Here is a 14,179-nt window from a genome sequence, read left to right on the forward strand (position 1 = left end):
CTCTCTCTCTCTCTCTCTCTCTCTCTCTCTCTCTCTCTCTCTCTCTCTCTGTATACTAAAACTTTTTCTGGATTAAGCCTCATTTCTTAAATTAAAATGAAAAATAAAATAAACGCCTATTTAATCTTATTTAACATTATTGAATTGTAAGTGATAAATAACTGATTCCTTAAAAATAATTAAATATTGCTTTAATCCTTATTTTTAAATCCAAGTTTTTAAATTTTAATTACTATTGCTACGCGACAATAATCTTACCTTAACTTTAATAGCCAAATTTGAATTTTACCATCTTAAATATACATATACACAATGCAATATTAATTAAAAATAAATATAACATTTACACTGTGTTATACATTGAATTTTAAACTTTACAATTAATAAAAACGGATTTCTTACCTTCTTTCTTGAGTAATCGACTAACCCGTGTATCTTATAAAACGAGTTACGGTTTTAATAAAACTTGGCGTAGTAAATCTCTCAATATATATCTCAGCATTTTTATGGTTTTACATAAATAATTTATTACAGCTACAATCTTCTGTTCCTTACTGTAACGTATCTGGTTCCAATGTCAGTGATGGCTGTCTGTTATACGTGTATGGGACGAAAGTTATGGGGCTCGAAATCGATTGGTGAACTTACGCATTACCAGCAAGAATCAATGAAATCTAAACGCAAGGTACGTTATTGAATATTTCCGTATTATTATGTCATTGCATTGTAAAATAATATTTTATAATGCAATGACTTAAGTAAACTTGTAAAATACATCAATAAAAACAATTGTAATGTACTAATTGAAATTAAAAAATTAATGTTTTTTCACATATTACTGTTTTGTATCTAATTTTTCGAACTTTCAAAGAAACAAAAATATATTTAAAAAATTCTAAAAAATAGCTGCAAATAACAAGAAATCTTCATGTAAATCTTTACAGAAAATAAGATAAATATAGAGTAGCAAATCTTTCTACTATATTTATCCGAAAATCTTAAAACGTACTTCTATAAAGTAGGTCGCATTATGATTATAAAACTGTTGGCAACTGTTGGTTACCAAAGTTCATTTGCATACAAATTAAGTGTTTTTACAGTTATCTGTTTAAATATTAAAAGCTATATACATATATTTACAATAAGCTATATTTATTTATGTGATTTACAAACTTTATTGCTTGTGGCAACGTCAAAGTAATGACTGTTTCTAAACATAATATAAACATTGAAGCATAAACTTCAAAACAGTAGATTCCTATTAAGTATCCTTAATATTATGAATGTTGGTTAATAGAGCGTGCTACAATGGACATGTTAAATATAAATTTTGAAATTACAACTAATTGTGACTAACGGTTTTTGTAATCATCGTTGCAATTGCAAAATGACTTTTTTATTAAAATTTTATTAAGATTTGAACCTCTTCTACTTTACATAGTTAAAAGAGTATAACAGATTTGAATTCTGTTTTAACATTTATCTTCTTTATGTTGCAGGTTGTAAAGATGTTCATTATCGTGGTGACAATATTTGCATTGTGCTGGTTACCATATCAGGGATTTTTTATTTTCGTGTATCATCATCGTCATTTTGCAGAAAGTAGTTATGTACAACATGTGTATTTAAGTTTCTACTGGCTCGCTATGTCTAATTCTATGGTAAATCCGATTATATATTACTGGATGAATAACAGGTATTGTATTATTTCTTATTATATATGTATAGATAGTAGAGAAAAAGAATAATCAATATATTATATATGGTATGCTTAACAAAATGCAATTCTTTTTTTTCTAAAAACAACGATGTTTAATACAAGTTTAGAATACGCATTAATTTTTTATATTTGTTTTATAAAATCTATTTTAGCTGATATATAATTTGTAAAATTTCAGTTTTATTATTTGTACGTATTGTATTTTATTTGTGTATATGTAGACATTGTTTCATTCTTAAATTAATATTTAATTATTAAAACGCTTTTTGTGTAATACGATTTATAAATTTATAAATAAAATTCTATTCTAAGTTCTAAATAAATTATATGATGATCTAAAATGGGATTAACATAGATTAAAAGATTTGTTAATTCAAGTATTCATTAATAAAATTAATGATAAATATCAAAATATTAAAGAAAATTTAATTATAAATCTTATCCAAATATCTAATTATATGCACATATCTTTATAATAATTTCATTCAAAAAATAGTAATTAATTAATTCAATTTAAAAAATAATGATCAACGTAAATAAAATTCGTTTAATCACGAAGGATAAAAAAATAAATATAAAGAAAATTCGTCAAGGGGATAAATACAATATTAGCTTACAATAAAATTAACAACATGAACGGGTAAAAAAAGTATACGTTTGACGAGATTTACAATGTATTCATCGAATCACAGTCTCTCACGTATTAAGATTTACGTAAATTCTTTGTAATATCTGATGGACATAATGTTATTAAAAGTATTATCAAACATAATCCTTTAAAAAATTCGTCTCTCGGGATTATATAAAGCAGTCTCTGACAATTTAAAAGGATTAAAGACAAATCTCGAGATTAATATTGTTGTAATCTACCTTGAAACTTTATCGATAACTTTTACGTAGAATTATATGATCTTATTGTTCTGATATAATTAATATTGTTTCGAAATAAATCTAAGTTATAAATTGTTTTCTTTAGAGCCAACACACACAAAGGAATATATTTAGTAATTTTTATAATAATTATTTTTCTTATATAATTTAAGTTTGTGTAAAAATTCTCTAATAAAATAATTATTATACTTCTTTATGTGTTGTGAATACCTACAATTTGTAATATATATATATATATATAAATATATATATATATATAAAATCATAAACTTATATAAAATTTTAATGATATGAATTATTCGGTGGTTTTTCGTAACTGGATTCCCTATAATCAATAAGGCGAGAGCATCGATCCCTTTTGGTTAACCACAGAGAGTTCCAGTTTACATTCTAATTATACATTTCTACATTCGCAAATCGATTCTCAACAGTTTAACTTCGCCGCTTTCCATCTTCTGAGTTCCTTTACTTTGAAAACTGATCGCGTCTGTCAGATGCGATATGATAAGCTATTAGATACTCCTCATTGCACTTCGAAAAAATCTTGTTATTACTGTCTGCTATCACTTACATCCTTATATAACCCTATTAGTGATCAGATAATCTTCTGTTTATGTCATTAATTATGATTAACGTGTATTATGGACATTATGGTAACATTAGCAACTATATTACAATATATGTAGATGTGAACTATATCTCAAGAGAAGTAAACTAAAATATTAGGATGTTAAATTTTTCATAATATATTTTATCTCTTCTCGAAGAACAATGTAAAATATAATTATAAACATTTTAATAACATACAAACAATAAGAGTTAAGAAACTAATAATTACAATAAAAGTAAATGATTTTCATGAAAAATTAATATATAATTATTTAAATAAAATAAATATTTAAAAATGTGAAAATTTTTATATAAATTTTTTATCGTTACACATAAATTTATTTTTTACATAAAATTCTGATTTTGCCTTACATAATCATAATATTTATTCTACAAATTTTCCCCAGATTTTCCATACAAATTTTGATAGTGTGTTCTATTATATGAGCTAAAATAAAAACATATTATACATATAAGCATAGGTCTATAAATGATTTTATAAAAAAACAAAAATGTGAAATATGTAAAAAAACAATTTTATCTAAGTTTGCATTTAAAATTACCATATTCGCTCATGTCAATACAAGTTCGACATCGATGTAATTTATCATCCTTTCTGCGAACATAGAGGAAATCTTCATAGGAAGGTTCCTCTACTCTTGCAAAATAAGGTAATAAATTCAAATTTGCATTGCGTCAAAGTTTGTCACAGAAGATTCGGAGACATCCGATATTCTGAATATATTTACAAACACATTTCAACAAAAACTTAAAAATTTTTTTTATTAAAAAGCGTATTTTGTAAATCTGAAAACGATATTTTCTTATAAAAGATTCAGTAAAAAAATATAAATTATTGTTGCATGAAATGATCTTGTTATTTACATATCTATATCTACTATTAATTTCTTTATCTTTAAAATAATATAAAATTATATTCTGTCCAGTCATGTACATTTATCTTAGCAATGGAAAAACCATTTCAGTGAACTGCGCACGTAAATATTTCTAAGATTTAGCTCGTCTCCCAAAGACAAATTAATTAAATTCAAGATCTGACATCTTATACGATGAAAGCGCAATAATATCAGGCGCGATATTTGCATTTTCTGCCATTGTCCATACTCAAGGACCATTGCGCAATTGCCGCAATGCACATCGGAGAATTATACAACTCAATTACCATTCTATTAAAATAATGTAACGCTATCGCATAATAATCACACAAATGGTCAACGTTGGCTGTGGCATAATAAAATGTTATTATTCAGTACCAATTCGTAATCAAATGTATATTTTCTGATATGTTTTACGTATTGCCTGATTGATTAGTAACACAATTTGCATATACATATCAAAATCCTCAAAAAGTTTGGAAACGGTTAAATTTCTCAAAAATAGTTTTTTTTGTTTTCGAGATATTCAATCGTTCCTAAATTTTTAAGGATCTTGTAATGATATTTACATATATATGCATTTATAATTGATATAAATGTACACATTCTATATAATATTTTTTTAATTTGTGAAAATAATTGAATAAATTAATAAAATACCTAATACTATGAGATTCATAGAACAAAGCACCTATGTATCATGGAACAAATTGGAATGGATTCCGATCGGATATTATTAAATATGTAAGTGTTCGCAAAAATCGCATTATCTTGAAGATAATGTGTTTAAATGCATTATTTGATTTGGCTAATTGAGTAAACAAAGTATCATTTACAAAGCATAATAATTATTTAATAATACTTGTCAAAATTTCGGGGCAACATAATATTATCTTCACAAGACAAAATTAAAATTTATTCTAAAAATTTAATTTATATAATAATAAAAAATTAATATAATTAATTATTTAATTAATGTAATTAATTAATATAATTAATTATTTAAGGCGATAATTCTTTCCTTGTTTGTTTGACAATTTACGGTCGGTACAAAAATTATTTAATATTATAATTAATTATTTACTATTTATTCACACAAAAACAGAGTTAATATTATTATTATTGTAGTTTGTAATAAACTTGTTTTTTATTTGTGTTTTCTTCTATTCCTAAAAATAGAAAAAATGATCAATAGATTTAATAGTATTTTATATGAATGAGTAGGACACTTGAAATATAACTTTTGAGATAAACATTTCTACTGGTCTGATAACTGCCTCGAACTGCAACGAAGTATTTGCACATTCATAAATTTTTATGAATGTGCAAATTTCAGAAATTGCGAAAGACTGTGATTTGCAATCGAAAATTTAATATGTTTAAATAAATCGATTTTTTAAATAAATAAAGATTTTATACCGCTCTCTAAATTAAATCTTGAGGTTTTATTTTGTCGATACTAAAATACATGCTTTTACTTAAAAACCAGTGATATCTTCAAGTAGTAATAATATCTGTTAATAATTATTCTTTAATGTATAAAATATATGTATACAGGCATGTTTCATATTTTTTTAGTTAATTTGAGTTAAAGCTACTTTTAACATTTCTAAAATTAAATTTAAAAACACCTCGTATTTCGAAAAAATTAGGGAAAAGACTAAGAACAGATTGCGAAAGAATAATTTATCATTTATATTACAATTATATAGCATATATATACTTATAGTTTAAAAATTGTTTATATATGTTTATTACCTACTAAAAAAAAGGACTTTGCTATATCTCTCTAAGAATATTATAAACAAGCTGTCACGACTCTAATCAGCAGTTCGAATAAGAAAACAGGTCGTTTACTGGGATTATATATGTGACTAATATATTTTACTTACTGTTTACGTCACGTTGGTAACTCACAATCAGACAAAAATAATTTAGCTATTTCTATAGCAAGAAAAAGTTGAAAAGATTTATTTTAAAAATTGTTTTAAGAATTTTAATTTTTTACCCTCTCTTAATTAATATCGATATAACATATCCATTCCATGTGACACTAATTTGTACTAGAAGTTTTTTTACTTTTACTTTATTTTATTACCTCCCTGGATTTTTTTACATATGTTTTACTTGAAAATTTTAATTGATTCCATTTTTAAACAAAAAAATATAAGAATATTATTGTTCGATTTCAGTTTAAAGTATTAATCTTGCATGCAATCCTTTTTTCTAATTTAATTTAAATTTTAGTTATATATGTATGTAAGAATGTGCGCAAAAATCGCATTATCTTATATTGAAAATAATCTGTTTAAATACATTATATGATTTGGTTAATTGAGTTAACGGAGTATTATTTACAAATGCAACTACGCGTGTTATCGAACATATGTATTAACTGTTACAGATTTCGAGTTTACTTTGAATTAGTAATCTGCAAGTGCTGTTGCATGATAGATCAGAGAAACGTGCAAACCCATGGAACACAAGAAATGGCGGGATGTCAGCGTTCAGAACTGATACCATGCAATTCAAGTAAGTACAATTTCTATTTAAAGTACATTCGAAAAGACGCTATATTAGCATTATTTGTTTTGTCCTTGTTTTACATCTAATGAAGGATCAAGGTAGAATTATATAAATATCGTTAATAATAATTTCCTGAACGCACTCTTGGTTACAAATGACAATTGACTGACGACGTATTATTATAGTTTCTTTTTATTATCTCATATGCTATAAGTTATAACTCTTTTATACATTATAGACATGAACGATCGAATTTGTTTCTTTCATAATTTGCATAAGATTTGTTTGAGATTAGATTTGGTAATTCAATTTACTTTGAACAAAATGCAAATCTTCTATATTTCTTATATAGTTTATTCACTGCACAAATATTAAATCATATTTTATTGACAATGATTTGTTGATATAATTTATTAAACTAGAAATCATAAACTAACAAATCGAAGAGTCTATATGTATATCACTGAATTATTTCACCGAAAATATGATACGACAGACAATATTGATTCGCTCAATATTTAATGGGAGTAGATATAACATTCATAGCAAAAGATTTTTAAATGACTTATTTTAATTTTTTTTTTAAATGTGGAATATTTTATATCAGAAAATTTTCGTTTAATTTCTGCGTATTACACATCTGTCTTTTGAAGCAGTGACGCCGACGCAAACTCATCAATGCTGATGGAACTTCGCGGATATATGAAATAGTCAAGATATGAATAGTGACATATTTCAATCGTGTTCAACCATGACACATTTTTAAAAAGATGTGACATTTAAACTTTAAAATCAAAAGGATATTTTCTTCTATTTGCTGTATATAATTCTAAAACTTACATAATATCAGATAATCTACAATAATAAATCATATTACTAATTATCTACGATAATAAATTTAATATTGTAAAATAAAATAATTAAAATTTAAGGAAAAAATATTTCAAACATAACATTTAAAAAATATATTTATATTAAATATTTACATTAAAAAAATTTTTTTTAGAATTACGTTAGTTTGTAATAATGAAATTATTTTTTAATTTAAAAAATTTTTAAAGGTTCTGTTAAAAAAAAATTTTTTTGTAGCTTAAAAATTGTGCACCGCAAGTAAAAATTTTTTGTCCTTAAATTCACAATATTGTATTATAATATTCAAAAAAAGTAATTAAATAAAAATAAAATTTGACGGCACTGTTATACGTACACTGATTTATTGTTTTATATTTCTGTAAGAGTATAAGCTATTATTCCTTAATCATATTTTAACATCTGCAATATTTTTTATATGATTTATTTTGATGAGACAAAGCGAAGATACATTTACTGTAATATATATTCATATAATTTATTTTTTTCTGTTCCCTTTTATGCTTGAAATATTTACATTACATAATAAGAGATAATCTTTATACATACTACGAGCAAGTATTTCACCTACTTTATTTAGCGTATGATGCGATAAATATTATATATGTTGAAGAATATTATCATAAAACCTCAGAGGTAACTTGAGTTTTAAGTCACCACATATATTTTACGTCATCTGTCCGTAAAATTTTAGCCTTTATATAAAGAACTATGTATTGAGAGAGAGAGAGAGAGGGAGAGAGAGGGAGAGGGAGAGAAAGAGAGGGAGAAAGAGGGAGAGAGAGAGAGAGAATCTCATTATTCTCAATATAAAGTTTTCACAATAATTATAAATATTATTTAATATTTACTGATTAATAATTAATAATTATGGGCACTTACTAATATGATTTATTTCTGTATGTAGGTTTTAATTCCTAATTTATGTCGCATACTACAATATAGTGTTTTTTCTTTATATTTTCTTTATATTTATGGTATGTATTATAAAGATCACAAAATTATTTTAAAAAGAAATAAATTGAAAATTTAATGTTTTAAAAAGTTTTTTAATTCAAAATGGGTTTGAAATAGAATGGTCAGGCGTGAACCAATTTGTACATCAATTTGTTGTTTCCTATTTCAATCATCGTAATTTACGGCTCAGGTTAGTCAAAGGGAATGCCATTGGAAAATATATAATCCTAGTATTGCAAATATATATTGTTGAAACATTACATGTAATGATTGTGAATAACATTACAAATTCATCTCTTTTAAGCGTGAAAAATAATTAATAAATTCGGACAATATGAAAACTTCAAATTCAAATTTATATAATCTTTTAATGCATCACTCAGCAAGAAATGGAATTTTTCATAATGCACATTCCAGGTCAGTTAAAAGTAAATAACAATTGCAAACATTTAAATTCGCGCACTTTGCTTTGTTTCCAGGTCGTTTTAAATCTACTTCGGTCAGATGGCGACAAAAAAGCGTAGCAGAAAGCCAGATACAGACTTTTAAAGTGAATACTCAAACAATGTGCGACGGACTGCACACTAAAGATGTTGCTATAATCTGAATTTTAACTTAAGCATGCATTACGAAAACAATGTTACAGATAATACTATATTATCATTTTCATGATTTAAACGAGCTTCGTTATGAACAATTATCAAACATTATAACGCAGTTCTGATATTGCATGTTAAATGACTAACAATAATGTGTTACTCAGCATAATATTCTATATATATTATATATCCTCTCCTTTTAAAAGATTATTTTACTACTTGTAAATGAGACTGACAGAAATGTAATAAAAAAACAACGAAAGACACAAATGAAGGGCTTAGCCAATTGTGTAACAAAGAAAACTTTTTAATTCAAAATAATAAAAATATTACAACAAACGTTTCAACGCCGATCGTATTATTATCAATATATATTACAATAAATTATAATTATAAAACTATTTGAAATCTATAAACTTTTCCTTATATCCAGTAATGCAGTTCTTATATCCTTTACTATTGTGATTACATAAATTAATAATAAAATATTAAGATATGAGGATTGCGTTACCGGGAAAATTTTATAGATTTTATAATTTACTGTAACATTGATAATGACCCGATCGACGTTGAAACGTTTGTTGTAATATTTTTATTATTTTGAATTAAAGTTCTCTTTGTTACACAACTAGCTTTTAGCCCTTCATTTGTCTTTCATTGTTTTATACTTATATAGAGCCTTCTATTACATATTATTTGTAATAAAAAAGTTCGATGTTATTTGTAATATTCAGATATAAAACTTGAAAATGTAGTTATGTAATAGATATACGTCTTGTATCTTGATGGTAATATTCTGTATTTTCTCCGAATTGTTACCATTATATTGTATTATGACAAAAGAAAATTCTGTACATATATTATGAAATAAACATGATTCGTTATACAATATATATAAATATATATATCAATGTTTTTTTAATAAGACTTACCTTTCTGATATATACTTCAAAAATAATTCATATATGTGATAAACTTAAAGTAAATTTTTTAATTGCTTATATACAAGCATTTCATTTAACAAATTTCTGGAGCAACATTACTTTGTCAAAATACTATTATTACGTGTCGTCTTTTCTTTATTTTTTGTTTGCTAAATTATTGTTTTGAATCGTGTCATTCTATATGCAAAACTATTAATCTCATTAGTGCGCATGAAAGCTCGTTATAAATTTCGAAGTTTTCATGATAAATTACGCTGTGCTAAAATGTTCAAAAATAAGATAACAATTTATTTGGATATTTTAAAATTTTAAGATAGCTTCCTATAATTTTCTCACTATATAATATATATTTATTAGCGTTTTGCGCTAATTGTGACTTTAAGATAAACAAAATCAAAAATTTTTATATGTATATATTGTATAAAATGTAATATAATACTGTACATTTATTTAAAATCATATTACTAATGCTAACTATAATTTTTTAAACCTGCCTATTGTTATAAAATTATCATAACAGTACACTTTAATATAAGTATATAAAATATTTAAACTATTTTTGTTTTTGCAAAATGTAATATATAAATAAAACTGACATACAACGGAATTGCACGTTATGAAAAAATTAACGAGAAGAACTGCTTTCATGATGCAAACGTACAAAGGCACTACATATTGCAGAAATGAATGCCATTAGTCATGTTCATTTACAACTGGTTATGACGCAAGAAATAACGCGTATTATATTAAACTTGATTTTCTTATCGATCTTCCTTATTATTTTAGATGTAGTGAATATTATAATATAATATCGTATTTTCTCTCTCACATAATGTTCGGAACAAATGATACAGAAACTGGTATGTATAAATCCATATAATATTTAAAAAAGTATACATATATATATGTACATATAATAGATATATATCCATCTCTTACTACATTATTATTTTTAGAGATTAATTAAAAATCTGTATTACAGTACTAATATCATTGTGTATTGTATTTGTTTGTGTATAAAATGCGTATAAAAAGAGATAATAAATTAAAAAATGTTAAAATAAACTGTTAAACGCAATGACCTTGAGAATATTTACTATTCATAAGGTTTTTCAAATATCTTCTTTATTTATTTATGATATTTAATTTAAACTATATCTCTTTGAAGCATTTGCATGATATTGTTACATGATTAACTTATTTCTTAATCTGTTTCTTTATTAATTGTAAACCAGTGCATTACTTACTTATGCAAATGTCATTGTCAATAACTATTTCAAAGTTATGTGATTATTTTTATGTTCAGCTATATTAATGAAATCATTAATAATAAAAACAGATTTATCTATTCATTATTTTGATATAAAATTAACAATTTATTCATATGTGTTTCTTTTCTAATATGTAAAAATATTAAATATATGTATATATGGATAAAAAATGACAGACTGTATAAAACGAAGACTAGAAATGCAACAATCATTTCTCAATGTACTATAATCTAGATTTGAATGTAGTAGATGTGTATTTGCCTTCCAAATTTGGTCTTCTCGTAAATTGAAAGAGATATGTACAAGAAGCAGTTCATGACGTGAAGCAGATTTAGATAGTATTTAAATAGCAGAAAGTGATGATTCACTATTTAAATATTAAAACCAGGTATTAACATTGCATAATAATCGGACAGATAGTATTAAACACTATTATGACTAACTGTTTAAAGATAGATCAGTTTTAAGCTCTTTCATATTTAGAAATACAAGTACGCAAATGCGAACTGAGAAATCAATGATTTACATTTACGTAATTATTCCGAAATTTAATGTTTCTGCTTAAACTTAAAATTGAGAAAATCATATTACGTCATATAAATTATCCCTTTTTTATTTTACGTATTTTTAATGCATTATTGACAAAATTTAAACTACATATTAAAGAGTGCAGCTTTAGATTTTATCATTTTATCTTTTCGCACTTTTGTATAGTATTATATTTTATATCTACGGATTGATACACAATACATCATCTTTTTTTGTGTTGTATCTCTATAAGATAGATAATCATATTGGCAGGATCTCTACAAGAGTAGCGATTTTCTGAAAGCTGTAAGTCGATCGCTTTCAAATTTCTTATACGTAACAAAGACTTTTATATCATATGGCTGCTTCTTTTATTACACGGTGTAAAATATATCGCAACCCAAAGACTGTACGGCAAGTAGGATTTTTTACTGCATAAAAACCCAACACATTGCGTATAAACTTTTTGTAACACTACACTGGCTTGTAAACTTTGTTACAGAAATTTTTCATTCATATTTCTTTATTTTGATTGTAAATTAGAAAAAAATTATGGTTATTATTTTAATAGATATGACTATATACCTACTCTAATAATTTAGTCAACGTAAAAAAATAGTCTTTATTACATGTATAACTAATTAATAAGATAATTATTTTTACAAAAATTTGTATTTATATTTCATATAATCAAGTTATCAAAAAACAGATTCTGTGATCAGAACTTGGAATAATATTTTCTTAACTATAAGATATAGAAAAGCACTCAAAATTTGTTTTTAAAAGCTTTGTGGACAGATTTAAAAATTGTAGCAATGGTTTAAAAATATAATGTCAAAATATTACATCTTTTTTTTATAATTATGTCTTATTTAGACAATAACAAATACCGAGTTATAGAAACAGTGAAAGTTTTATAGAACGAACTTTTAATCTCTATACCATAAATTTATTTAACGAAATATAACAAAATTTTTTATAGCACATAGCGAACGACGCTAGTGTCGATATTTCCCATTTCCTTTCAATCGTCAGAACCATGACAGAATTATCGTACGATCATCGTGAGTAAGCATCGCATGAAGAATGGTGTGTCACTGATAGAAAATTATGGCATTCACATGATGGCAGTCACGGAATTATAACGATTACACTCTGAGAATATATATATAGACTGGGTATATAGAAGGATATAGAAGGAATTAATTTCTCAGTGACACATCTCTGTTTTTCACATAATGAAAATGTCACCCATACGCCGGATTCAAATCAAAATTGTATTAAATGTAAATTACACTACATTATATTTACAAAGAATTTTTAACATAAATGAACAGTTTTCATATTCGATATCCTTAAAATAGGCAATTTCAGATAGGAAAATAGGAGCAGTTACGCCGTTATGTGAAGTCAAGTGTGACGATAAACACGACGGAAGTAAATGACTTAAAGTATACTGTGTCTTACAAATGTTCTAATTTATTTCGTCATACTTTTTTTATTATAGACAAGATTTATCATCTGCATGTAGTCGACGATATACATTATAATACATACATACTATATAATATAATAGTTGTAGAAAAACTAAGATTACATTATGTACAAGATTAAAATATGCATGAATGTGCAAGATAGAATTTGGTAAAGCACGAAAACGAGACAAAGTTAAAATGTGCTTACGTATAGTGTGCTTATATAGTGTAAAATTTGATAAAACACGAAAACACTGCATTATACGCTAGAAATATTATTTTTGAAAAAATTGTTAACCGCAGGAAACATTTGTAACAACGTTTTGACGACAGAAAATTGTTAATTTAAATAAAGTGTACAAAATAAAATGACATGTCAAATACTCAAACATGACGTATTTCCGTAAAACTCCTATTTAGTTTCGATAGCTTATGCGAAACACACGGAACGTTTTGAACGATTTACTTTCATCACGTTTGTCGTTTGCACTTGACGTTCCACAATAAGAGCGAATACTATATGTATAGTCTCTATTGTCTTCTAGTCTCCCGTGTAGGGTTGCTGGGATACACACATTTGTGAGATGTAGAGATCTGCAGAGAAAGAAAAATGATAATAGCAGTTCACTTGAATAATTCTTTAGTATTAATGCAAGACACTTCATTGTTTGATAGGAAATATTCATATATGAAGATTCTACTTTTCTTTATTATATTAATAAACAAATTATTTAATAAATCGTTATATTTTATGACATTAATTAATCAGGCGTACAACTTTTATTTCTTCATATTATTTGTTAAATTTTCCATATGATTACTCACAAACAGCGAGGGAATATGAATACTAGACCATATAAGGTCCAGTTACTTTGCTTAATTAATGCTTTTTT

General features: G+C 25.0%; 1 protein-coding gene across 1 annotated transcript in view; it reads left to right on the forward strand.

The window, feature by feature from the left end:
* The window catches only part of LOC108777314 (tachykinin-like peptides receptor 86C), a 47,453-nt gene extending 38,377 nt beyond the window's left edge, over window positions 1-9,076 (forward strand). The window contains exons 5-8 of the mRNA XM_018544155.1: window positions 535-685; window positions 1,500-1,696; window positions 6,521-6,648; window positions 8,949-9,076. Coding sequence (XP_018399657.1) covers window positions 535-685; window positions 1,500-1,696; window positions 6,521-6,648; window positions 8,949-9,076 — 604 coding nt within the window. The remainder of the gene's footprint in view (window positions 1-534; window positions 686-1,499; window positions 1,697-6,520; window positions 6,649-8,948) is intronic.
* Window positions 9,077-14,179: the final 5,103 nt, after the last annotated feature.

Source organism: Cyphomyrmex costatus, unplaced genomic scaffold (genome assembly GCF_001594065.2).
Source record: "Cyphomyrmex costatus isolate MS0001 unplaced genomic scaffold, Ccosl1.0 scaffold43, whole genome shotgun sequence".
NCBI classification, from domain to species: Eukaryota; Metazoa; Arthropoda; class Insecta; order Hymenoptera; family Formicidae; genus Cyphomyrmex; species Cyphomyrmex costatus.